Source organism: Lytechinus variegatus, chromosome 7 (assembly GCF_018143015.1).
Source record: "Lytechinus variegatus isolate NC3 chromosome 7, Lvar_3.0, whole genome shotgun sequence".
NCBI lineage: Eukaryota > Metazoa > Echinodermata > Echinoidea > Temnopleuroida > Toxopneustidae > Lytechinus > Lytechinus variegatus.
The window spans coordinates 15,771,853-15,799,548 of NC_054746.1; the positions used below are offsets into that span (position 1 = coordinate 15,771,853).

The window sequence follows — 27,696 nt, forward strand, 5'->3', positions numbered from 1 at the left end:
GGTCATGATGATAAAGCTTAATTTTCTCGGTTATTCAAGCCACAATGGCAATCAAATCGGATATAATTCCTGCAAGTAGCCTTTCCTTCTTGGCGCCAGACTGGCATTCAAAGTATCAAAGGTGTGGGTATCTCTCTGTCTTCAGTTCTGTTTGTTATGGATGTTGTCATGGTGATTCACCTATTTTCGGTACTTTGAACGGCGTACTTGGTAAAAGATATAGATTAAGATCGATTTTTTTTTTGCTTCGTTGCTTATATTGAATTGTCAAATCACTTTCATGGATTTATTGAAAAATATTTTGTTTTAACTCACCAAAGAATTAGGGCTCATATTCCGATTTCAAATTCGATGTTGGTCTTTGTTTCGGAGTGGAGATGAAATGTAGCTCGAACACGGAAATATACACGAATTAAAAACAAACAATAAAAAAATCACAATATCTTTTTTTTTCTCAACAGCTAGTTACATCATTCCATGATGATGGCTCGTTAATAACGAATGGGTCCATAGGGTCCATGGAGGGATAAACAGGAAGAACTTATAGGCCTGAAAGAAGAAAGAGCCCAAGTCCCCCCCCCGCCATCTGTAGGCCAGTGTGCCCCCTTTCTATGATCACACTGAAACTTTCTTCTTGAATGGGTTTTAATTAGATAATAGCTGGCCATGCATACAGTACTGGCTGTTTTTAATAAAGCTGTTCGTAACTTAATCGACTATACGAACGACTGGTAACCCTTTCTTATGGTAAATGATACACACCAGATTGACATTGGTTTTTGCGAAATTCCAAAGAAAGGATCACCAGTAAAGGATCGCTCGTAAAGTCTTTCGTAACTTACAGTTTATGAAACAGCCCCAGGTGAAATATCCAGGTAATTGATTTAGAAACAATATAACATGGTCTTATCGGGGGTAATACTTTGGGCGTGGTCGTGCCCTACCCCTCAGACTGAACAACGCAATCAAGGGGCGTCTTAATCCACAAGGATTAAGGGTATAGATTCAAAACAATAGCTTTAGCACAAGAACCTTGACATGTTTAAGGTTGATCCACAATCTTCTGAAGATGATAACTTAGTGATCGGGTTAGTGATATATAGTTTATTCTTGTAATAATATAGTCTTGCATTCCATGTGTGGTTGACTTTAAGCATTGTCTAGCCTCGGCAGAAGGACAATGTAGGGCCTATATACTTACTTCAATTTAATAAATGGACAGCATTTTAGGAAAAAGCCTCAAACTCACTATGAAAGATATCTGCATGGAAGAAAATAAAACTATCAATAGACATTATATTGCAGCCGTTTTGCGGGCTAGAACTGTATAATGATTCACAATTTCTCAAATTGGATCTCAAAATTTGATTTGAGCCCCTAAACCACGTTGAAAACATCTATGCCTTTGCACTGTAGTATACTGTGGTTATAGTTGTTTTCTCTGTGGTATTAGAGGAAAGATCCTCGTAAGCTGCTACTCCTGGAAACAAAGACCCTGTGTTGCATACTGTGTTTATCCTTCAAATCGAGGACCCTGATTCCCATTGACATCTTGCAAAAGTTTGACTAGACATGCTAGAGGGGTAAGTAAACGCCCCTACACCTCACCCTCATCCTTACTACCGGCACTGCCTCCCTCCCCTTGACCGATTGATAGGTGAAGGATACCGATTTTACATTGTGAATCGACCAAAGATCTTCATAGGTGGACAGTTTGCAGAAGCCCAGTGATGGTTCTTTCCACCCTGATTATAACCCCGATATTGGTGACTTAAATATGACTACAGCATGGATAAACATTGATTAGAATGATAAAGCCGATGAGGTTTTTCATACAAACCAATCATGTTCAGAAATTCAGATGGTTACTTGAAGGACCTCGCAAACTTTTTTCGTGTGTGTGTTCGAAAACGTTGCTCTGTGCTGCAGAAAAGAGGTCATCATTATGCAATTGGGCATCTCTACACTCGTATTGAAGCAAGGGGGGAGGGTAGTGAATTTTGATAGTGTGTGTGCACACAAGATCTTTTTTTCTTAATTTAATTACAATGGTAATATAGAGTTACACGATCAACGTACCTCCTTTATTATGCTTTTCATTATTCTTGTTTACACCTATTTTTGTTCTTTGTTTCTCCTGCCCTTTTTCACTACTTGAAAAGTCCATCGGTTGGTCGCCCCTCATGTAAAACCGCTCTTGCATTGAACCGTAGATGCATAGTAGCTGGTGTGAAACGTCTCTCCCCTGTCTCACTTCCGATTAAACTTAAGAGCATGAAAATCAAACCCCCTCCTTAAGGAATAAGACAGATCGTCATATCGTTTAGAGTATAGAATCGCACGGTATAGAAAATATTAGGAGAACTGCTCGTTCAGACAAAGAATAGTTTCTGAGAGATTATTATCAAAATTCATTTTTCGGAGATAGGTCTACTTGGAGACAGGTGCTTGATTTCAAGAAGATAAGAATTGGGGGGGGGGGGCGAGACGACCCTCTCCCTTAGTTTGCTACACAAAAATCGAAATTCGAAGGGGACAAATTCATACATTACCCCTGTCCTCCTCCCCTCACCCGTGGATTTTCGCCCATGCTACAGAAGAAAAAAATCACAAAGACCTTCTGCTTCCATGTATATAACTAGACAAGGATGCAAGGTTGAGTATGCGATAAAAAATACTTTATAGGCCCTATTGATGATAATGAAACACCAATCACACATTCGAAATTTTATATATTGCCAATGTTTGGCCAGTGACGCCACGGAAACCACAGCGGTTTTAATTTGTTTTTGCACTCTCTTGGTCTGACCAATATCTGAACAGACTCCCCCTACAACATACCCAGGGACCTCTAATAACATTTTCCGTTTCGCCACAAAAAGAATAGCGATTTTTGTTATTTTTTTTCTCAAGCTTGACTCAGTCCATATTGACCTTTGCTATATAGATCCGGTGGTCAGGGCGACTAGAAAACAAAATGAACACCCATTTTAACAGTCAGTGTGGAAACAATTTTCAGACTTAACAAATCATTCCGATTCCCTTGATGGAACTACTGATTAAAAATCTTCCCCTTGTTCCATCGTATCTGGGAATAAAAAAAAACAAAACAACAACACTACATCGTAAAACCAGAGGTAGAACTCGATAAAAACTATAATTTATAATATTGAGCAAAGGAATCCTGTCCTAAAAGGCTCCCGTATTAGTTTTCTTGTATGATTGTGATAAAAATCTTCTTGTTAACAATCAATAATCTCATATATCAGTGTTCACAAAAAATAATCATGAAATATGATAAGTGACAAATTCGCTGACCGCTTAATTATAAAACGTCGCCAGCCATATATACATTTAAACAAAGCATGTCGCCGAGGGCTTGGTGTCTGTAATGCTTAATTCTTAGCATTTAATGGTCAATTAATTTTGTCGTACTGATTTCATATGAGCGATCGACAGCTACTAACTAACAGTGGCCATGCTGTTATTGATAGGTCAGAAATATGAAGAGGATGTAATTATCTGTTAAGTACTCATATTTCATTCCGTCTGCTAGCTGCAGTTAACATCTTGAATGCATTATATAGACCGTCTGACCGATGTCAATACTCAATAAACAATAACATAACACGTATAAACAATTATAAGGACTAAAAAACAACAACTCGGGAATAAAACTAATGACGGAAAGGTCAACGACTATAGGCCTATTGTTAGAGTCCTTCCAAGATATTCCCCTAAAACAAATCAAAACCCACGCAAGAGGCAATACATATTTTATTTGGGAACAAAATTTTCTTCCCTTCAAATATTAGATGGAAAATGATATTAAAGATGAATTTTCTCTTAAGATATTCGAATACTTGGAATTACAGTCTACTGATATCTTAATAAATAATTTCCGGACATATCGGGAAGGATGATTTAAATTTGACCGGTATGAGACTGATGACATTATAGACTCATCAAAATCGTAAGATTTCTAGTGCATTGGTCATTTTGTGTCTCATTTCCTCTTCGGACCTTCAGGAAAGATTCTCCATAATTCAATTTTCATTCTGAAAAATCGTTCAATCCACAACTTCTTAGCACGGAAACTGACTAATATGGAAAATGGCTCCGAAACGTGGAAGGACAGTAAAAAGAGGAAGACATTTGAAGTTTACGACGAAACATAAAAAATTGTCAGGTTGTCTGGATCTGTCGTTGTCTTTGACATTGGTCTCTGTAGGACCATGATGTCTCAATTAGTGACGAGTGCATGGTCTAAGAGTCGCCGACTTTTGTTCCTGCATTTCATCTTTAATTTGATTGTCGTGTGAATCATGGGTTTTTTGTCAGTGTGAATTAGACAAAATCCCGGGAGATATAAATATGAAGTGTGCCTTCTGTTCGTCTGCACGACCTAGGTTTTGGATGGTCGTTCTTTCTGTCGAAATTATCTTGTCTTTCCCTCTCTGAGTGTCTCATACAACCCCCTCTCTATCCATTCCCCTTTTCACTTTTAACACCGTCCTTTCTTATGATTATTACTTATAAATTATTTCACTTTCCATCTACATTCTCTCCTCTCCTTACTGTATCTGTGTCCTCCAGTCTCTGATTCTTATACATTCAAATTAACAAAGAAGTGCATCTCCCATTTCTCTTTCTTTCAATTCCAATTCTCTCCCATTGTTTTAATGCTATTTTCCCCATATCCTTTCTACCCTCTCCTCTTTTCTCTCACACTTATTCCTTTCTCCCCTCTCGTCTTCTTTTTATATCTGTCGTTATGTCATCATGATCAAGTCATAACGCAGCAGTACGAATATGAATTGTCAGAGGAAACGATGGATTGACGCCTTCTATTTTGGAAAGTTGGATTTCAGAGTATGTAAAAGGCAGAGACTTTGAAACTTGACAGGGGAAATTCATTTCTATTTATCATAAAAGTTAAAGTTTTTCTGTTGTCTATTGTAGAATTTATAATTTTTGTCATATTTGACGTAGCAATAGTGAGATCATATCTATGTTGGTATTAAGTGGATGAGTAAATTACTGTCTTCAAGGTAGCATGAAACAACGAAAGATGATTAAAAAAGAAAGCTTGATATTAGGATGTAAAAAAGAAGAAATAACGGCATATCATTCATATTTGTTTTCTCTTCAAAATATCGAGAGTTAAATGGACTTTCAAAATGATAAAACAAAACGTATTAAATCAACCCCAGATTAACTTGAAATTTAATCTAAATCATTCTTTACCATTTCTTTTTCAAGTATCCCTATACTCGATCTCTAAGTTCATCTCTTGTTGATCAACCCATGCGCATATTTGGAAATACACAAGCGCGGGAAAAACTTAAAAATCCTCATGTATGGGTCAACTCACTTGCCATTGTAAATAGATACAAGATCGCGTGTTGGAATCCTCCCACAATCAAATGAGACACATTTACTAAAGCTATTTTGGTTCACAAGAAATTGACCGAGAAATGGCCGTCACGAGAAGGAAATTATTTTTTTTCTTATACTACTCAAGGATGTTTTTAATCTATTGAATAGGATGTTAACCGAGTCATTGTTGGCTTCTTACCAGATTCGTACAGATAGGAAGAAAGGGGACATCTTGATGGAAACCTTGTTCTCATCCTTCAAGCTTCATTTCATTTGAAACTTGACAAGTTTTTTCCCCTTGAATTGCAAGAGCTGCAGTGCTCAATAAATACATGCAATGATCATTTAACTCTTCAGTTGTTTGATTTCTCGAAAAATTATGTTTTACATCACTAAAAGAAACATGTTTAATCCATCATCAATTCAATTGGAGATATCTGTCGTTTCGTTGATAAGCTCACAGGCTTTACTTCAACGGTGATTAAATTCTGTACATTCCATATGAATGCATTCATTATATATTTTTGCTTTGTTTTTATCTTCTCATGCAGCTGATTGACATTGAGCCAGCATCGCTCCTCTCCATGACGACCTCATCATGGCTTCTGATCATCCACCAATCTCTCCTACTTCTGCTGGTCCTGGAGCGGTTCCTGCTCCCAAAGATCGGTTCCTCAGAGGTTTCGAGAGAACACCTGACCTTGATGATGCTGGTCTATATTGCTTCTGCTGCTGATATCCTCGAGTTCGTCTCAGAGGGTATGCGTGTTGAGGTCTTGACCTGCGATAGGGTCCTGCTTCTGGCCGTCATGGTCATCTGGTCTTGGAGTCTCCTGCAGTACACCCTAGGACCATGCAGCACAACTATCTGGAGCTCATCAGAAGACCTTAGCTGGGATGGCACCACCAGCTCGAGTCTCTTGTCAGTATGTCCTTGGGAGATCAAAGACATTGTGGTGGCCATCTTCTTGCAGGATGGGCCATTCCTTGTCATGCGGATCTACTTTTTAATCCGGTTCAACGAATTTGATGAAACAACTTTCTTCTTCGCGGGTAAAAACGTCTTTATTCTTGTTCTCCAGATCTACCATTTATGTGCAATCTTTTCAGAACATCGGAGACAAAATTTGCCCGGGACAAGGCGCGTTGTGTGTACATGGCCAAAGAGTGCTAGTGGATATTTTGGAGGAAAAACCCAGGACTTGGCTCTATCGCGCGCCTCGCTCACCTGGTGGCCACAAAACTCTCTTCCGTCACCTTCTCGACTGAGTGCATACCATAGAAACGAAGCATTCCCCGATGTCGAGCGTGTTCTAGGTTCTGGAACCCTGGAAAGACATACAAATACGGCTGAAAGGCGACTGCGGTCACCTGCACCCCCTGACCGCTGCTCAACCGCACCTCTACCAAGGAGCCCTCGTAGGAAAGCACCGCTGACCACCTCAACATCACTGAACACCACCACAAAGAACACTTCAGCATCAGCAGAGCAACACATGTTGCCATTGAACAGTGGTGCCGTTTCAAGACCTCATAGTAATGTCTTTCGATATAGTTTTAACGGAGGACATAGTAGAGCAGATTCCTCTTCCGGGGCTTCACTCCCGAGATTCCAGTATGACAATGGTGCCTTTCTGTTTTGAAACGACTCTGTAAATCGGAAGCAAAACGCCACTAATTCAGAAATGTTGCCAATTAAAAAAAAACATGTAGTGGTTAATTATGGAGGTAACTGACATTATGGACTCGATGGAGAAAAATTTGCAGTATCGTGAGATTTAAATAAGTTTTACAGAGACATTTGCCTTGTTGTAAAGAAAATATACAGAACAAAGATGGCTGTTACAATTTCTTTGGTTTATTCTAAAACCAAAAAACAACAAAAAATATTTTTAAAAGATGCAATAAAGGTGAAATAGAAGATATCGATGATGGGTTCTTTTTTCTGGGGGCTATACAATTGATTTAATGACAAGGGGATAATTAAAGTGTAAATATATAAGTTTATAAGAGAATGCAGATAACTTGATCAAAAAGAAACAAAAATTGTAAAATAAATAGATCAATCACTTAAGTTTTTTAATCTCTAAAATATATACATTTTCTTGAAATGATTCAGTCGATTTAAAAAAAAGATTAAGAAAATGTACAACTACATAGTCATCAACGTATCTTACTGCAATTGTAGACAGTGCATGCTCTGAAATCAACTAGATCATGTTCATATGAGGTCATTCGTATAATAGTGAATGATTACTCTGCATGGAATTTTATCACATGTATTGGGTGCAGGTACACTCCAAATAATATTCTATTAGATCATTTCACTACCCACTACACAAGATTGAAAACAAGTGTTTTTTTTTTTTGGGGGGGGTGTCTCCTTATAATCCTGTTTAATTAAATTATTTTACAATGGATTATACTGCTATGTGATACTGAGATAATGGGCAGTGTGTAAGAAAAGCTACTTGTATAGTAGAAGACAATGCTTTATTAATAACATATTGAGGCATTGATAATAGCATTAGTAAATGCTTTTGTGTTGAATGTAGCAGTTTAAAGATGAGATATCAACAGTATTAGAGTGGACTTTGGTGAAGAGAATATTAAGTTTATGTACAAAATCTAGAAGATATGAATGCTCTATGGTATAGCCATTTTTCATGTTTTTTCTGACTTTGATGTAATTATCACTTGGGGATGTAGATATAGTGAGGGAAGATGGTGGGGGGGGGGGGGGGTAGAGAGAGGAGAAAGGGGGCAGACAGGAAGATACACATGCAATCTCAATACTATGGGATGATTGTTATAAAGTATTGGAATATAATAGTCAATAACTGGTGTCTGGTGATAATTTTAATTTAATGTTAAAAGATATATATTTGTGCAATAGACTTTATTTCTCCATTCACATCGTTCATATATTATGTTAGTATCATGATATATATTGTACTTCATAAATACATGTATTTCTAATGCAGGTTTATTAATGTATCTATTTGTTTTGTACAGATTGCCAAAAATTAGATATTGTATCATGTAATACTATATGTAAAGTGTAAGATTTTGTACAAGTTTGTAAATAAAGATTGTATTTGTATTTGATTAAAACATTAGTTTCATTCTCTTCATTTTGCTGTCCTATGTTTGACATATACATGTATGTGTGATTGAAAATGAAAATTGTGCAAAGTAATGTAGTCTCATTGTAGGTTGGCAAGTTAAAGTATTCAATACACTATAAAATATATCCTATGATTACATTCATCTACGAGTAATAATACAAAATGAATCTCATGACATTCAAAATATAATTTATTTGGCTGAAATTGTTTATTTCTGGTGAAATTGTGGCACACACAAGTTAATTTGGCAGCAAATAATTTTACAAGAAGATCTTCATGATTAGTTACACCAGCACCGATGAGGGGAAAAATTATTAGACAAAACAATTGACTTCAGATACATTGGTGTTCATGAGATATGAGCAACATGCACCCTTACATTAAACCATGACAAATGGCAATATTATCAATCATATTGTTATACACATACAACATTACTCTTAGTTTATACATTAAACTTGATGACACTTTACTGTTTAATTGACTTTGATAAAAATAAGCATTAGTTAATCAGGTGGTAAAATGAGAGAAAGTCTCCCACCTGCCTAAAAAAAAAAACCCTCAAAAAATGAAAATAAAACTAACACTAGAGCTCTGCAACATAAATGTTTGCAATCAATAGCTAAATGGTAATGACCAATCAAAATCATTATCCAATGACCAATCAAAATCATTATTGCATTTGTATTTTGTTCATAACATTGAGCTAGAACCAATAAGAGTGATGCTTCCATATCTGCAATCCTCCACAAACCTTTGTGTTAATGGGTCCATGTGCAAAGTACGTCTCCTAATTTTTGTTTTCTTACTTTCAGATTTTAAGAATATTACTTAAATCTGTCAAAACTAAACAGTCCTCATGGTTTAATTCATGCATTAAACAAAGTGACTAAAATATAAAGAGACATAAAATCAAAGAGAATGAGTTTATATAATTCAAGTTAGTTATAACTCTGCTTTGTAATGGGTTGGAGTAAATCAACATATAATAGGTCAATAATTCTATAATTTCTCAATTGTCATTTTTAGATTATCCAATATTCATTTTAAACTATGGTTTATCAATCCCCTCATTTGTCCCAGTATGCATACACGCATGGAATCAAATCTAGCTATTTATTCCCTTCCATTCCTCATATAAGCAAAGCAATGCAAAGTTTCATGGATCTATTTAAACTTAAATCTAAATCAAATTGATAAACTTACAATAATACAAGTACATATATAATTGATTGTGCAATTGAATTTTTCTTTTATGTTAAATGACAAGGGTATCACCTCAAAATAAATTGATCTACTAAAAGGTGACAATGAAATATCGAAAAGATTAAATAAAGCCCTCATCAACAACTCCCAAATCCTGTTGGGATAACACACAAAAAAGATGACATTTTATCTTCACAGCCTTTCCTTGAAGCATTTACATAACTTCAAGTAATCTGTCAAATGTTACGTAGAGACCCTGAAAAGAATGATAAGGTTGATTACATTAACAATGGAGTTTGGATCGGAAGCTTGATTGCATGGACAGATTACAATAATGGCTGGACCTTGCTGAAATTACATTAACATCCTTTACCTATTTGCACGTGTAACTTACACAAACATACACTTACTATCAATGGTAAATTTAATTGATATACAAGTTCTTGGTCTGCTCCTCAGAGTCTAATGCCACATGTGCTTAACCCAGTTGGTCTACTATTCGGTCGAATAAATTGAATGAACATTTTACCACCATATTTTGTGATTCCAAATAAAAGTAAAGGGCAGCCAATTAATATAATATACTAATAAATCACACTTTACTGAATACGACTGAATGCAATAAATTGGTATTGAATAGCATTCAACAATATCGTTTGTGATCCGTCTTGACAATAATGAATACAAGACAGGAATCCTCATGTGAGAAAAAAATAATAACAAATAGGTTTAGTACTTTCTCTATATTAATACTTTATGGTATGTAAAATCTCATGAAGAAGTAACAGCATTGTGAATTCATATATCAATTTGTATTAGCCCTCCAAAAATATTTGTACAAAACACGCACAAATTATGATGTCACAGGTTTGTCCTGGCAACTTTGGACCCGTTTTATGTCGGTTAAGTGTAGCATACTGTGGACCAATTTTTTACTGAAGGATCTCATGCCATGGCTGGGATTTGAACCCATGGCCCTTGGTTCCAAAAGCGAGAGCAAGAACCACCAGACCATGTTATGTTATGATAGTTAGTTTGAAGTACTGGACTTAAGGATAGGGAACTGACCATCAAGACATGCACAATGATGATTTAAATGATGCGGTGACGGAAGGTGTTACTCAAATATATGCCTCTTTGTGGCAAGTGCACGTCCCTGTCTGGACAGTAGACTACCATCTGTTTCTGGAGTGAGGTCTGCATGTATGTTGGCTCTGTTTGGTGAGAGTGGGGAAACCCCTTTCTGGCTGATCAGTGGATTCCTGAGGGTAATAAACAAATGAGTAATGGTTGTATTACCATGGAATGAATAGGAATATGGTGCCAAGGATGATACTGGTGTGTTCTTAAAAACTGGCCATCAACAAATGAGTCATGTTTACATTACCACAAGTTGAGTAAGAATATATTATAAAGTATTTATATTGGAGCGTTTTGTGAAGACATGGAAGAAATGACTGGGAGAACAGGGGGGATCTTCTCTCATGATGTAATGAAAAGTGGGGCACAGAAGAGAATAAACAGAATGAGACAGGCAGAGAGAGAGAGAGAGAGGGTGAGAATGAAAGGAGGGAGAGTACAAATATGACATTCAATTAAAATCAACTATAGTAAATGCACGACAATTTCAAAATTTACATAACATTTCTGTACTGCCATGGTGAAATGTCATGTGATTTTATATCTGGCAGAAGAGTTTTCATGTTTAGTCAATACATTGTGGGGAACTTTGAATATTAAACAAAAGATTAAGAGTTACATAATAATAACATTCTATGTTATGCAGGGCCTCCTGGTAGAACAGCTTACAGCTGAAGTGGCTACCCTGGGTAGATAAAGAATTATTATTGTAAATAGGAGTTATGAGTTTCTTACGTTGTTTTTGGTTTCGCCATGAATGCAAGGAGAGAAGTTTGTCCCTTAGGAGTTGCTTCTGGTTTGCCTTTGCCACTCAGTCGTCTCTTCTTGGACAGACCAGATGCTTTACATTTACCAAGAAAAGCTGATTGTTCTGTAAAGTAGAGAGAATGACAGACATACTAAGATGATACATATTTAAACATTAAAGTAATAGTAGAAGAAGCAATCTAAGTTTTAGATCTGGTTTAGTCCCCGACTACAGGGGAGGCCAAATTTGACAATCAAACTATTCTAAAACAAGAAAATAAGTGTCATGCCACAGATAAAGAAATATAATTACAAATGAAACAATGAATGCAACAAGCAAAAAAAAAAAAGAAAGAAAAAGAAACGATAATTGTACTTACAAATTTTGATATCATTCCTACTAAGAAATTAATAAAAACGGGCTATCATGTCAAATATTGGTGATTAGAGGAAAAAAAAGAAAAATAAAAATCAGTAAAAAGAGACAAGTAAAGAAAGTAGATTAGATAGAAGTCAAGAACTAGACTAGCAAGTGCTACAATCAGGTTCAAGAAGTAGTTCTGCCAAAAAAATAAAAAAGAAATTGTCAGCAACAAATCCTTTCCACAACATCACACAAATTTATCTAAATATAGCCATGTACATCATATCTCCGTGAGGAAATATTGGAAGGATGTCAACTCATGAAAATCTATTTCCTGAAAATAAAATGTTTCTTTTTTAAGGGAAAATAAAAAGAAAAGATCAGTCATGTCATCCTTGGAAAAAGACTTACTTTTTGGCTCAGAAATTATGGCATTCTGTTGATTTGCTTCTCTGATGAACCCAGCTTCTGATCCCTATGATAAATATCAAAGCAAGATACACAAAATAATGATAGGGGATCACTATGAATGATTTGCTTCCAGTTTGATGATTTCACGAAGATCACATTTCCTGAAAGATGATGTGAAATCATAAATTACGAACCTGGTAGTGACTCACTGATACATCATATGTGACTATCATAAATATTTCTTAAATACATGTATGTAAATGGTTTCCATGACTCTTAGAGAACAAAAAATAATAAAATATGATTTTTTGGGGGGTTTAAATCATTTCAGCAATGAATGTTATCATGAATATTTAATGAGATGATGATGCCATGTCATCATTTTCCTTTTTAACAATATCATTGAATGAAATTCAAATAAGTTAATTTTATTCCATCCTATTTTCACACTTTTGAAGCATGAAATTGGAATAATGGAATGGAATAATCATAAAAGCACAGTAGGGATATGACTTCATCAGAAAACTTATTGTATGTTTATAATATGCATTGTACTGTTTAATTAAAATAATTGAAAACTTTAAAAAGCCATGTAAAAAAATATAAAATTTACAGAAATTTCAGTCATTCGCTTATTTAATTACCCTCCTGATTGAAGTCAAAATATTTTCAGACAGGAGTAATTCTTTTATATATAGCATGGCTTAATATAGTGTCACTGAAAAACAAAACTCTGAAGGTGCACACTTTAAAATGTATAAGAAATAGAAGAAAGATGCACGAGTAGCTACCTGATGTCTTCTTCCTGATAGACTTCTATTCCGGTGTCTTTTGTAGGGCGACACCCCTCCCCTCCCTGGTGGGGTGTTCTCCCATTCCTCTTCTTGCATTACCACGCCCTTCTTCCCGACCACACCCGACGAAACCTCCGTCTCTCCTCCCCTAGAGTGACCAGATGACCTAGGACCATCCCCTGTTCCTAACCCTAATCCTCCTGAAACAGCATCATTGTGATTAGAGTCTTTGGATTGTGATGCAGTTTCCATGGCAATGACTTTGGCGGTGTTTAAAGATGCGGAAGCCGGTGGAGGTGATGGTGATGATGCGGTGGAACTGGGAAGAGACACATCGTCGGTATCTGGGCTGGACACCTCACTCGTGACTTTGGTTGGAGATTGATCAAATGAGGGGATTTTCTGGAAAAATGTTGAAGAAAAAGAGTCATTAATCTGTACAACGCTCACAAGGAAAAAAACCTGCTCTTCTTTAATAGAATGAACAGGTAACAATGCCTACGTTGATTTCTTGTATAATCAAATAAATACAAAAAAAATACAATTTTGACACCCATGTTTTCATACTCAGTGGCATATTGGGGGTGGGGTTGGAAAAAACAACAACAGAAGATGCAGACCAATTAGAACTTTTATACTGATCAATGAAAAAAGCCATCCATATGATTACATGTAAGGGGAAAATTCTATTGTTTATCCTGGCATCAAAATATGTTGGAAGTTAACTTGATTTCAGCATCACTTTTGTAAAAACCACACTATTTTTTTGTAATCACAAATATGACAATGTTGGAAATGGATGGGATGATGGACATGTAAGTTTGCCGATGATCTGACAAACCTCATGTTCAATTGTGTATCTGTCATGTTCCTTTCATTTCCTTTCAATTTAGGGCATTTCTCACGACAGGACGTTGCTCATGAACCATCCTGAGAATCAAGATGCCAGTAGAATAAGTAAATGGCAGACGGAATAAGAAGTGGTTTTGAGAAGAGACCACACTCTGATTCTGACATCCTGAGGGAAATATTTAGTTTGCTCAGAAACTGGGTCAATTTGGTATTAACCAATTATTACTTGGTCATGCAAGATTTGGAATCGTAAGAAGGGAGAATCTTCTCTGTATAATCCAATCTTTAAATAACCCCAACCTCCTAAAAGAAGTAAATATACTGATAATAAATAAATTGCACACAAAAAAATATAAAAATAAGATAATTACAATAATTATAAAACATTTTGAGTACCAAATTTCTTCTATAGAAGGCTCTATTTAATCTAGATTCTTCTTAATAATCAACCAGAGGACTGATACATGTAGCATGAGCAGAGATTCATTGAGACCTGGCTATGAAGTTTAACCCTAAAACCCGGAGGGGGGGGGTCACAATTCCTGTTTATACCTTTCTCTTTCTGGACAACCCAGTTCTTCTAATCTCTTCCATCCTCTCTCCTTTACTCTCCTCCTCTGCATTGACATCTATCTGGAATGGTAGTCGAGGGAGTGGGGGTATGGATAACTCTATGAGCTGTGAGGTTGCATCTGATGTGAGATCAATAGAGCTGGTGTCCTGGCTTTCTGTCATGTTACTACTCTGTGAATCCTGTTAGATAGACAGAATTATAGAACAGAGATCAGTTTGATGTCTAATTTTGATTCAGACATTGAGTTGGTGTTTCATAAAGCTATTCATGAAGCCATGCATGACTTTATGCACAACTGAACATGTTCTTACTGTAGGTGCTTAAGCAGTTACATAGGGGTATACATTTAGCATAAGAAATGATCATCATTTATCATCTCAAATTCAGTCCCCATCAGGTTTGACCCCCCCCCCCCCCTCTGCCAACCCTTAGTCTTTTATAAAATGATCAGTATTCATAAATGTCATGGTCTGTATCATATCACAATCATCTCAAAGAAGAAGCAAATTTACTGGACTTGATAAAAATATAAGTCATTCTTAACAGATGTGCCTGAAATCTGGGTTACATTTCCAAATGATTCAGTTTAAAAAGTCAAGCTCAGCTGGCACGACATATTTCTATAAAACTTTATGCATCATCTTGTCTGTGAACTACATTTTATTTTTAATCAATGAAGAAAATGACTAATAAGTTAAGACAAGAAAGACTGGAAAGAGATGCAAATTTCTCAATTCTCATCCACGTTCATCCATGTGACATATTTAGGTCAATAACTTTTTTTTTTTCCGTTTCTGTCTGTCTATAGTATACTCTCCAAATAGAGAAGAAAGTGTCAATTGAACAGTAGATGGCGACATTGCTACTTTGTACCAATGACATGCTCAATTTTGATATACTCATACGGTATATTATGTTGTTTCATTGTTGAGCTTCAATAACCACGACTGAACCAATACTCAAAGTGCCTTTCCACTTTGTCTTTTCACATTTTTTGAATGAGAGGAGAAAAAAATAAATTGAATTTAATACTATTAAATAATATTAGTTTTAATCCACTTATGATAACAATGTAGGGTTTTTCCATATCATTAGAATAAAAACACAGAGATGAGCTAATGCAGGCGTAAGAATATGAAAGAAAACTATGACCAAAAAAGTTCTGTTAACAACTACATTTTCCATCAAATCACAAGCATATATATATATTTGAACTCATAATATTGTGGGGAAATTTAAGATGAGGTCACTTAAACATTGTCTTCATTAGGGACAAAAGAGAAGTACATGTATGATCTAACATGTAAGCTCTGATTGGATAACATCATACTTTAGATTTAGAGTTTAGATTTATTTATTTCCACGATCTAATAGAAATACAGGTACAAAGCCAAGACATACCATGAAAGTGATGTCTTCACCTAGTCTTGCCATGTCCATGCTTCCCGGTATGGATGAGGAACGAGACAAACTCAAGAGCTGCGATGAGGAATCCTGCGACACAGGAGAGGATGGTCTCTCATATGAATCTCTCTTGCTCAGGCTGTTGCTCTCTGGTAGGCCATCTTGGACACCTACAACAGCCTGCTTTGGCATAGGTTTCTTCTGCAGTGTGGGTTTGAATATGAAGTTACTGAGTGATCCCAATGTGGTCTGTTTGCTGTCCTTGAGAGACTTCTTGCCTTGTAGTTCTTTTTTCTTGCTCCAGGAGAAGGCACCCCTAGGTCTGGGTGTACCTTGTCTCTGGCTTGAAGACAATGATGACGATTGACTGCAGGTATCGACACTCCTCACCGAACATACAGAATCTTGAGAGGATTCAATCTCTATAATGCTCTTCTGTGAGTCAGGGATATCTTCAGATTGCTGGCTTGCGGGCAAGGTTTTAGGTTTCACAGAGGTAGAGAGTGAGTTTGATGAAAGATTCCTTTCAGTTTTTGTTAGTACAGGGGCAGAGGAAGACCTCTGAAACCTTTGTAATGCATCTATACTCTTCGAGACATGTGTGTGTTTGGAACGACTACCACAAATACTTTCCTTCGATTCAATCGCAATCACGTCCTCTGAGTTTTCAGTCGCTTCATCATCACCATCATTCTCCGTTTTGAATTGTCTCTGTTGTTCCATTTCAATGTCGACAATTCCTTCTAGAAGTCCTGAAGTGTTCATTATTCTTTGGTTTTCTCTCTCCTCCAGTTTGATCTTACTATCACCAGGTATCTGCTGCTTATTCTCTCCTGAGACATCCAGCTTCTTGGGCTGGAAAAATCTAGATAAAACAAAATAGAAGCTTAAGATACGTGATATATGCCTAATCAAATATATTCTTAAAATCACGAGGTCAAACTTTGAGACTTTCCCTAATTAAACATGAAAATAAAATGAAGGGGTGCAAAAATTATGAACAGCACATTACATTATTAACCCATGTGAGGTAAATGGGGGCCTGGCAAAATGTATTCCTTTTAGAAGAGCAGAGCACATACCAACTGCTCTGCTGAAGCCAAAGTAGTAAGATCTGAAAACTTTCATTGAATTTGATTGGCTGAGAAGCATTGTTACTATGGTAACAATCGTATGAAACAGGACTTGTCAGACAAATCGTCTGACAAGTCCTTTCATGAAATACTCCCCTGTGAGAGGAATTCAAGGCAAGAATAAACATTACTGTAATTATTATTAGTAATCAAGATGAGCTTAATCATCTTAAAACCAAGTTTTTGACCTGCTCGTGACCACTTGACTACAAAAAGATCTTCTTCAGTAAATTTTATACCATGACACTAACCTACTAATAACCACCTCTCCACTGTTGACTATGTTAGCTCTCTTCTTGGACGTTAGCTTAGTAGCAAACCTATTCCTCTTAGCAGGTTTGAGCTCTTCTATTACATCTTTGTCAGGAGTCTCGGGGATGACACGCTGGCATTCTAACCACTGGTTCTCATCTGACTGTCCCTTGGTTATGATTGTGTTGTTGGTATACATGGAGGAGAGCTGGTCATCTGACGGACCTTGAACTTCCTCTTCTTCTAAGGGTACAATGACATTACATAAGAGATATTAGTATGAAAGGGGAGTTACATGTATGAACAAATTAAACTAGCATTTGTTTTACATGCAATCAAGTTTCTCTTGATATTTTCCATTGTATTTTTAATATTAGATTTGCTGAAAAATCTTATAAAATTCAGAAAAAAAGAGTTTGCAAGAAACAATAGCCATTACATTTTGAGATTATAATAGCAATGTTCAATTGTCTGTGTCACAAAATATGTAATCAATGACAATTTACTATCTTCCTTCATCAAGAGCAAATTCATGAGAGGAATTCAAGCACCATTATTCATAAGTATAAATGGAGTATAATGAAAGGAACCAAAGGACTTGTAATCATTAAAAGAATATCCTGGGGGAAAAAATATTGCAATCGCTTTACCAAATTCACATGCAATCCATTTTAGACACTTACTCTGGCACAGTGATACCTTTCAAATAAACTACAACCATGTACCCAGTATCCATGTGAGCTTTTCATGAACCATCTTGTCATCGACTTTCACCGACAAACTTGTTCTTAGCCGATCATATGCAAGAATTCAAGTATATTATAATAGTTGGCATTAGTAATCTGACATACGTTCATAAAATGCTCTCCTGGGGCCCTGTTTCATAAAGATTTACAATTATGCTAACTACCAAGGAAACTTCGATTTTGATTGGCTGCTGAGGCCTGTTACCATGATAGTTGCCATAATGGCAAAGTTACAATAATTGTAAATCCTTTGTGAAATGGTCTTCTGGTATATATATATTTTTAATATACCCTCTCTCTGTCTCTTTTTCTGGATCAGTCTCTGCTTAACCTCAACAGTTATCTCTTTCCCCTTTGTCCTTTCTCGTTCTATATGGTCCTGGTCCAAGCATCCTAGTCCAGGACCTGGTTGGTAGTCCTTATGCCAAATACTCAACAAGTACCTTGGTGTCTTCTTGTCATGATGCTGAAACAAAAATTTAAAGTATTTCAAAATCATTCATAATCAACATATACCCCCATCTGCTACAGACATGAAAAAACCCACAAAACTTGTGTTCATTTCTTACAATTTTTTTTGCAATTATTATATAAAAATTCAATTTTCTTTGCTTAACTGTGAATTCACCAAGAAATACTGTAATACTTACCAACCCTCACAGCCAAGAAATAGGAACAAATTATTAAGAAATTTTCAAAAATAGGAACATTTTTTTTTTTGGGGGGGGGTATTTCCCCAATATAGGCATTTTTGATATACATTTGAAATGCAATTCATACAACAATAACCAAGATCTTCAATGTCTTTTTTTTAGTTCCAATAATGTATGTGGATTGAATTTTATTTCATGTTCATTTGATTAACATGTCTTGGTACTACATGAAACATATCACTGCCAATTTATGAATGTCTTTGTACCTTGTTGACCATTGGATCAAAGTCTGCCATCCTTTCCATGGTGTTAAAATTGATGTTACCCAACGCCATCTGATAAGCCTTGTTTTCATCAACATATCTACAAAGAAAATACAATTTTGAAGTTATCTCTAGGAAACATTTCATGAAAGTTATTTGACAAGTTGTCATTACCTGACATTTACCACCAGGGGCAGACCTAGACAGGGTCACATAATACCGTTTTGGGGCCATATTGTTTTTTCGCACATGAGTCGGACTGTCAAAACTGTTCTGTCTAATCCAGCTGGATCCGTGCCTGGTTACCAAAGTAAAAGTTGAACACCTTCACATCTAACTGGGGAGGCTTGCCACCATACTCTTGACTGAGATCTGTATACTACCATTCTTTTAATCAGCATTTTTTTTAATTTTTTTTTTACAAGTTTATCATTCATGCAATAATCTTTTAACAATTTTCTAATTTCCTGCTAAACACATTATGACATAGCAAATAAATCAAGGAATGAATGAATGAAATAATTCAGAAAAAATAGAGTTATTGAATTATTGCTATGGGAATCAAGATAAAATTAGTGTGCAGAGGTTTTACATTACACCTGTACTCTTTTGAGGGCATGCATTGGTCCTGAAAAGTATCACCCACACTCAACATTTCAACAAGTGTGTTATTGTCATCTTCAGAATGAAAGATGCAGTTAGTTACATAAATTATTATTAACCCAAAAGGAATGTGTAACTTACTTGCCAGCGTAGGTCAGCATTGATGGTCCGACCTCTGGCGGGTATGGGGTCAAAGGTTGTAGCTTCTTCTTATTGGGGTCATAGGCTAGTTGATAGAGGAATGTGTTGTTGGCCTGCTGGAATCCCTCCATGTATTCTGGGGTCACAGTTGTTGATTTCATTTTCAGGGTCGTTGCCATTCTCTTAATAACCTACCAATACAGCAAATAAATAAATTAAATAAATGAATACAAATAAATAGGTAAATAAATATGTTTTTAAAAAAAGATTTCAAAAATAATAAATTTCATCCAAAAACTAAAATTACGTGACAAAAGGGGAATTATTTCATAAATTTCATGTTTTTATTGAAAAAAAGGGTTTAATATTCCATTCATGTCAAATTTGTGATACCTGCAGAGAACTTAGGACGAATAGGAATCTCATCCTTACTAAAAATGTCTGAACAGATGATAAGCTTCTCCAGTCAGTTCATTGGTTCTTGCAAGCAGTATTGTATGTGCAAGACTAAGTACATCTTTCTTATGGATTTTTTGTGATAGTGCACATTCTTTACCTGTTTAATATCAGGGTTTACTGTCAGCTGGAAGAGTTTCCGTGCCTTGCCGATCCCAATCCCAGGCAGCGACGCCAGGTAGTCGCAACCGGCAATGATACACATGTAGCGGAACTTCTCCGGTGTGAATTTCTCTCCGATCTTCATGGCTATATTGAGGCGTGAGGAGTCCACTTCCATGCAGTTACCTGCCAAGTCTAGCTTCACGATGACCTGCAGAATGGATAGAGAAATGGGAAAAATTGTTTTCCCACATGATACAAAAAATAGAGCCTTCACAACCTGCTTGCAAATATTTACCCCAGATGGCATAAAAAGATACAAAATTTAGCCGTTAGTATTCATTATAATAAATTCAATTTTTTTTTCAATTCAATTTAATTATTCAATTCCAATAAAACTTACACATATCATACAATTGCGTACAAAAACTTGAGCAGTGAAAAATTTAAAATATAATATTGAAGAATGATATACAATATAAAAAGAACACATCATTATTGAAATAGGGCGGTCATAAAAAACAAAAAGGAATTGTCTGGATAACCACCATTGAAAGCATAGTATAGAATTAGATTAAATCAATTCATAAATCAAATTTAAGTAAAGAAAAATTCATCTTGGTTGCAAACACACTTCAAGGTATCCTACTTTTTTCTTTTCTTGTAACGTGTTAGCATAAAGCAACCGGTGTTTATATGTTATGGAGGTCTTCAAAAGCACCTGATTTTGTGTTTAAGTGGTCTGAGGCCACAAAGTTAAATCCCAATGTGCATACACCTTACCAACTCTAAATCCTCATCAACAGGATATCGAATAGTGTGTCCATTCCCGCCAATTATCTAACCAACATCAAATCATTTCCCAGCATTCGCAACTAGGCGGGAAATACCTAAACCTCCGGGAATTTGCCAACCTGGTTTATGGAAAGAAATTTCCTACCTTCTTACAGCCAAACGCAATGAGATCCGAGTCTTCTGTAATGACAGCCTGAACGAAGCCATGTTTCTCAAGGTAGGCCAGTTGTGCATCGGCCTCGTAAGGAGCTACAATGCAGTCTACACCGAAGCTCCTTACCGCCTGTTTCAAACAATCAAGTGACAGATAAAAACTCTTTACAATCATCATATGTAGTTTATATAATGTAATCCGAAATATTTAAAAGAAATAAGTTCAGCATGTAATGTCGTGCTTCCAAAAACCTATTTTTTTCTTCAAAATATTGTGATGACTCCATTTCCTGGAATCCAGCAATTTGGCTTACAATGCAACTTGTTGCTTTTGTTTTAAGTCATGCTCTGTACAATACATAGTAATAATAATATCATCACTAAACATAATTATTTTCATATTTCAAATAATCTGCTTCTTCACCATATCTTTCCTCTGTGCATCTGAATAGGTGACTAAATAGTAGGCATATTTCATATGCTGTCTATTATAGTTCATCTAGTATTTGAGAATTAAAAAATGTCCTGAGAAATATCAGATTTCTAGGAAGTTTATATCTCATCCTAATGACTAATATGTGCCAAAGGCCAATGCCACTCGGTCTCAGGTATGGAGAATTCAATCAAACATCTTCAGAAAATTCCTGGGATAACAATGAGATTTAAGACATGTTCCAAGACATGCCAGATTTACTTAAATAATGACATTTCACCAAGTCTTCACATCATATATTACTGACTAAATTCAGCCGTTCAGATGTGAGAAATTCAATTGAACCTCAGTGAAAAGTACAGAGATAATACTTCATCAAACAACCTTCCCAACAAGAAGACATAGAAAAAGAAAAGAACACAGGTCTGTAACACAAAGCTTATCAATCATCATAAACATTTCATAACGATTGACTGCATTGACTACAATGTAGAAATAAACATGAAAATCAAGCGTATGATTAATCGCCAACCTCCACGTTACAGAACCCAGACGAGTGTAATATTCATACCTTCATTACATCCAAAGCCATCTCTGGTGTAACATTGATGCATTTCACAAAACAATCCCTGGCTTCACTGGCCTTCCCTTCTCTCAAGAACTGACGTCCCTTTCGACTGTATGTCTCTCGCCGTCTATGAAAAAAACCATCAATAATATTGACTGTCAATTATCATCTGGAAAGTTGTTTTTACCTATTGTTATTCATAAGGTTATATAATAAAAAATACCGCTATGCAACATGTAAAGTTTTTTTTTTCTTAAATAATCATACTACATGTACAATGTATGTGGCAATAATCAATAAACATTTAAATGATAGTATTATGAATATCAGTATTTGAGACAACTGTAAATAATAGATGCTTTGCATCCTTTTGAATTATATCATATTATTCTGAGCAATGAAAAGTCATATTTTGGGTGATAGTATACATTGTAAAACAAATTAAGAATACAGTATTTTTACAAGGTCCATTCAATAATTAGAACTTATGATTACGATTACCTTGCATTGCAATTATGAATAGTAAGCTTTTTGTCAATACAAAACCATAAGAAATTTATATAACTTGTCAAAGAACAAAAACAAACAAGCAGTTGGTATCTGGTACCTTTACAAAGGATGTTTAGATTGAAATATGTCATGATTAATCTACCTTTTTTGTGAAAGATCAGTATGAAACTATCCTTAACAAAAATGTATGCATGTAGGAGGGATAAAAAGGAAAATAAAGTATGGAAATGTACCATGCCAAAAAAAAGCACATTAACAGAATATACAAGAGCATTACTACAAACTTACTCTCTTCTGCTGTCTTCAACGGCAGCTTTTGCCGGTAGATTCCTTCCGTCAAACACCATGACTGGTTTGATGTCTAGCGCCCTCAGCATGTTAACATACTTCAAGCAATATCTTACATAACTAGAGGAAAATATAAATCAAAATGAATTTGTAGGACTGGATGCTGGTTATATACTCCACACATTTAAATTACAGTTTTAAATATAATAAAATAAAAATTTGCCTACACGTATTTATGCATTTAAGCAATCGTCAGAGAGCAATTTTGTGCAACACAAATTCTATTTGTTATTGTCATCATTTACAATAATTTTTCTAATAAAATAAACAGATTAATTGCTGTAATGATAATATGAAACAGTTCTTGTATAGCGCATATCAAATTATAATTATGACATCTCTATGCACTTCCAAAAGACTTGGATATTATTGCTATAATGGTGGCATAAATGTAGATTTCAATTTTCAAAATTGCTTAAAGGACAAGTCCACCCCAATAAAAACTTGATTTGAATAAAAAGAGAAAAATTAAGCAAGCATAACACTGAAAATTTCATCAAAATCGGATGTAAAATAAGAAAGTTATGGCATTTTAAAGTTTCGCTTATTTTCAACAAAATAGTTATATGAACGAGCCAGTTACATCCAAATGCGAGAGTTGATGACATCACTCACTCACTATTTCTTTTGTATTTTATTATATGAAATATGAAATATTTTTATTTTTTTGTCATTGTCATGTGAAATTCCATTATTTTAACATTTTGTGCTTCGGGCGATGAGGTCCTAATCATCAAATTCGTAAAAATTGAAATATTGTATAATTCAAACAATAAAAAACAAAAGAAATAGTGAGTGACGTCATCGACTCTCTCATTTGGATGTAACTGGCTCGTTCATATAACTATTTTGTTGAAAATAACCGAAACTTTGAAATGTCATAACTTTCTTATTTTACATCCGATTTTGATGAAATTTTCAGCATTGTGCTTGTCTGATTTTTCTCTATTGATTTAAATCTACATTTTTCTGAGGTGGACTTGACCTTTAACTTACAATGAAACAAAACCAAGATTGAGAGTAATACTTTTCAAAATTTCAAGACTACGTTTTTTAATAATGCAATGAAGGACAAGAAATGTTGTTCTATACCGAGTGAAAAACAACTTACTGATCAGCCGGATCTCCTTTAGCTAACTGAGTGGCACAGGCTACTGCTCCACGATGTATCCAGCAGTATGTATCAATACCAAGGGTATACCCCTTGTATTTCCTGATGTGAATAGGCTCAGATGCCTCCTTCAAGAATGGGAGAAGTCCCTGAATTCCCATTCTCAATATTCATTCAGTTACCAGACGCCTAGAAAAAGGATATGAAGGGGGAAAAAAGATAAAATTAGCTGAAACCTGTAACATATGGCCATGAATGATATTTCTTCAGATCAGATAAAAGGAGAAATTTGACTGAGATGAAAAACTTGCTAAAAGTCCATGTTCCAATGCTGTACAGTGCCATTAAAACAGTGTGGCAGAATCCTTCATGAGAAGTCAACAATCTTGAGGTCAATAAGTTTTTAACTTGAAATGCCTACACCAAATGTATGAAAAGAATTGGCAATGCCGATTCTCACATGACTGTGTTGGAGTAAGACATGCCAAGCCTCATCTAATGCCTCAGTCTAAACCCAAGGCATGAGACCCCTGTTTTCCTGAACTCTTGGCTCTTCCCCAAAATCTCTTTGGCTGCATTATGCGATCTTATAAGCTAGAATCACAAACATGAATCATGAGATTAGAAAATCTTCCATTAAACAAAGATTGATTCAACTTAAACTCCCTACATTGACATACTGCCGTGTGCCAGATATCAATGAAACTTTATGTATTTCATAGATATGACTAGGAGGTCGTGCCAGATTTGGGTCAGTCACTGAGAAAAGTAAGAAATCTTTTACATAGGAATAAGAAAACCATGATTGGATGAATTATTTAATGCGCGTGTACCCAGTGTCCACAGCTTCGAGAATGGACTGTATTGAAGATGTGAACTAGTGAAGTTCAAGTTTGACGTTGATCCTGCAGGACATGATCTGGCCAACCTAGTGAGAAGGAAATTGGAGTTGTATACAGAGGCTTAAGCCTGCATTCAGAAGCATCCATAAGTATGATTAAAAAAAAAATAATTCATGGTAACTGCAGAATTAGGGTTGAGTAATCCCTCTCTTTAAGCAGTTTCACCCTCACTTCAGGCCATGCCAACTGGTGTGCAACATAGTGCGCAGTTAGGTCAACTTTAATGCAGGTTAAATTGCAAAAGATACACCATGTCAATTTTCAACATAGTAGATCTACAGTTTAGACCTAGGTCTAACGTTAGAGTAGATTAGTATTCGACCTTTTTCGAACATGTCATGACATGATTGAAAGAAAATTGAATCATGATTCATGAATAGATCTAATAATTCTGCAGAAACATATATTACAGCGGTGTTTCATGATGTGATTGTGATTTGAACCAGTAGAGGTCTACTGTATGGCAAGTTCCCCCAAGTCTGCGCAGTCCGGGACCCCCTTATCAATCTGCGCATGCGCATATCTGAGCAATTCTAGTAGAAGAAGTTACACAACGAACATAAATTTTACACATGCAACACATAGACAGATATTCACTAAAAAATCCGACTAAAAATGGTGGAAAAATAATGAATTTTTGGCATTTCATGTGACGGCCTCAAAATGCAATCTTTCTCATCAAACTACCCGAATCGTGTGCAAAGTGAATCGGTGCGCAGACATAAGGGGTACCATTTTTTTTTCGATCTGAAAATGACTGCTTGAGGTTTTTTCCAAGAAAATCCTATATTTCTTTCAAATTTTTATAAGGTCTTTGGTACACTTACTCATACCTCGAGCAAAGTGCAGGTTCCAATCCACTTCACTACCGCTACACTCACACGTGTACAAATAATTTGCTGCCGATTTCAAAATATCGTGGATGCAATATGCGCGAGGTAACGGGTCTGGTCCGAGCTCGGACCCTCGCGGATATGATGTTTTGAAATCGGCAGCGAATTATACATGTGAGGAACTTCATGTTGACTCTACATGTAAATCACCAATTTTGAGACTGATAGAAGCATGGTAAAGACATGAAAGAAGTGAAACTTTGTGTAAAGAATATTATTATCAGAGCTACCAAGTCTCACGCATTATGCGTGAGACTCAAGCATTTTGGACTCTTGTTCATCCGCTCAAATCTCTGTCTCACGCAACTATCACAGCCTATCCCCATATACATTGTACACAATGTCTGTGATCTCATTCAGATTCACAGAAAAATCTCACGCATAGCTGGTCTTTGAACTTGGCATCTCTGTATTATTAGTTTTGAAAGATTGTGATGTTGCATGAATTTTATATTTTCCCCCCATAAAATCCCACCTTTGTCATGTTTTTAACTCGGAATATCCGATCGAGTTCACCGTCCCAAAGTTCGTGTAGGTGGAGCGTAGGGTAGCGAAGTGGAGTGGAACCTGCACAAACTTCGCTCGAGGTAACTTACTCATTGACATTATTAAATAAAACTAAAGATTTTCATCATCATCATCATCTGGTATACGGGAGTGAGGTAAACCTGTAGATCTCCCGGTCGTCAACGAAGTCATAACGGGTAAAATTGCAAAAACTGATAAATGATGCGTGTGTGCGTGGATGTCGTCATGGTACATAGAACTGTTTGCTTTGCCAAAATTTGTCCAAGTCATTTTTGAAAGCGACAATATATTACGTGCAGAGATAATAAGTGAAATAAAATGCAATTTAGAATAAATCTGAACTCAAAATCAAATCGTTAGGTGCGCAGACTTTGGGACCACCATCATACTTCTAGTTTTTACTTAATCATTTTGTGATTCTGCAGAAATGTCTTTCTTAAAACAAAAGAAAAAACGTATTTCAATTCTTCAAAGTTCAACTCTCACTGAGCTCTGTGTGGCATTCGTGCTCCGCCCCGCGAGATCGCGGTCCCCGGCCCCCGCCGCGCCGCGGACAGACCTTGCTTGATCAGATTCAGAAATGACTTTTTGAAACAGAAATAGTTTAGGTCTAGACTTTACAAATTTACGGCAGATTCTGACATCACATTACACATCACTTTACGCATCATACGCAGCTATACCGGTACTTACGGATGCAGAATCGACGCAGGAGATGACTTGAAATTCGAGGCAGTGTCGTTCATTCATGTAGCATAGGCTAGGCTTCATGATCATTACTATGTATCGCGACAGCTAGCGCTCGCTCAGCTCAGGAGCAGGCGGCAGGGCACGGTTTCGGTACGGTGGCAGTGGGCGTCCGATCCGTTGCGCGTTTTCGTCGCATCGACAGGGAGGATGGCATGTTATGTTACGTACAATTCTTTTAATTTTCGCGCGTTTGCGGCCTTCTTCAGACACTCTCATCATAATCAGGAAAAATAAATAATTTAACACGTTTTTATAATGTATTTTTTTAAAGAAATATTACGGGTATGTTAACTTAATGAATAATACTTGAAATATGTCAAATCACAATTTATCTTTCATAATATTTTTTTTATTAAT

At 36.0% G+C, this 27,696-nt stretch overlaps 2 protein-coding genes across 4 annotated transcripts in view; one reads left to right on the forward strand and one right to left on the reverse strand.

Annotated features, from left to right (window-relative positions):
* LOC121418547 (transmembrane protein 26-like) overlaps positions 1 to 9,883 on the forward strand; it is a 32,107-nt gene extending 22,224 nt beyond the window's left edge. The window contains exon 3 of the mRNA XM_041612469.1: positions 5,931 to 9,883. Within this exon, the coding sequence (XP_041468403.1) occupies positions 5,931 to 7,022 (1,092 nt within the window). The 3' untranslated portion in view covers positions 7,023 to 9,883. The remainder of the gene's footprint in view (positions 1 to 5,930) is intronic.
* On the reverse strand, positions 8,694 to 27,389 carry LOC121418545 (exonuclease 1-like). Of its 3 annotated transcripts, none has more exons than XM_041612466.1 (16): positions 27,283 to 27,389; positions 24,267 to 24,455; positions 23,096 to 23,215; positions 22,301 to 22,424; positions 21,289 to 21,426; positions 20,347 to 20,559; positions 19,791 to 19,981; positions 19,050 to 19,146; positions 18,422 to 18,596; positions 17,384 to 17,627; positions 15,997 to 16,864; positions 14,574 to 14,774; positions 13,167 to 13,571; positions 12,376 to 12,439; positions 11,589 to 11,724; positions 8,694 to 10,975 (listed from the first exon to the last, which is right to left on the reverse strand). In XM_041612466.1, exons 2-16 carry the CDS (start codon positions 24,425 to 24,427, stop codon positions 10,831 to 10,833), a joined length of 3,282 nt encoding a protein of 1,093 aa, XP_041468400.1. In that variant the 5' UTR covers positions 24,428 to 24,455; positions 27,283 to 27,389; the 3' UTR covers positions 8,694 to 10,830. The 3 variants fall into 3 exon arrangements, with proteins under 3 accessions (XP_041468400.1, XP_041468401.1, XP_041468402.1); XM_041612467.1 differs by having other exon boundaries at positions 17,384 to 17,624; positions 27,283 to 27,368; XM_041612468.1 differs by having other exon boundaries at positions 14,574 to 14,765; positions 27,283 to 27,368.
* Between the last annotated feature and the right edge of the window lie 307 nt (positions 27,390 to 27,696).

Coding starts and splice junctions, on each gene's coding strand:
- LOC121418545 (XM_041612466.1), bottom strand. CDS start 24,427: ATGGGAATTCAGGGACTTCTCCCATTCTTGAAGGAGGCATCTGAGCCT. Junction 19,982..20,346: donor TAAACCCTGATATTAAACAG/GTAAAGAATGTG, acceptor CTGTATTGGTAG/GTTATTAAGAGAATGGCAAC. Junction 10,976..11,588: donor ATGGCGAAACCAAAAACAAC/GTAAGAAACTCA, acceptor TATTACCCTCAG/GAATCCACTGATCAGCCAGA.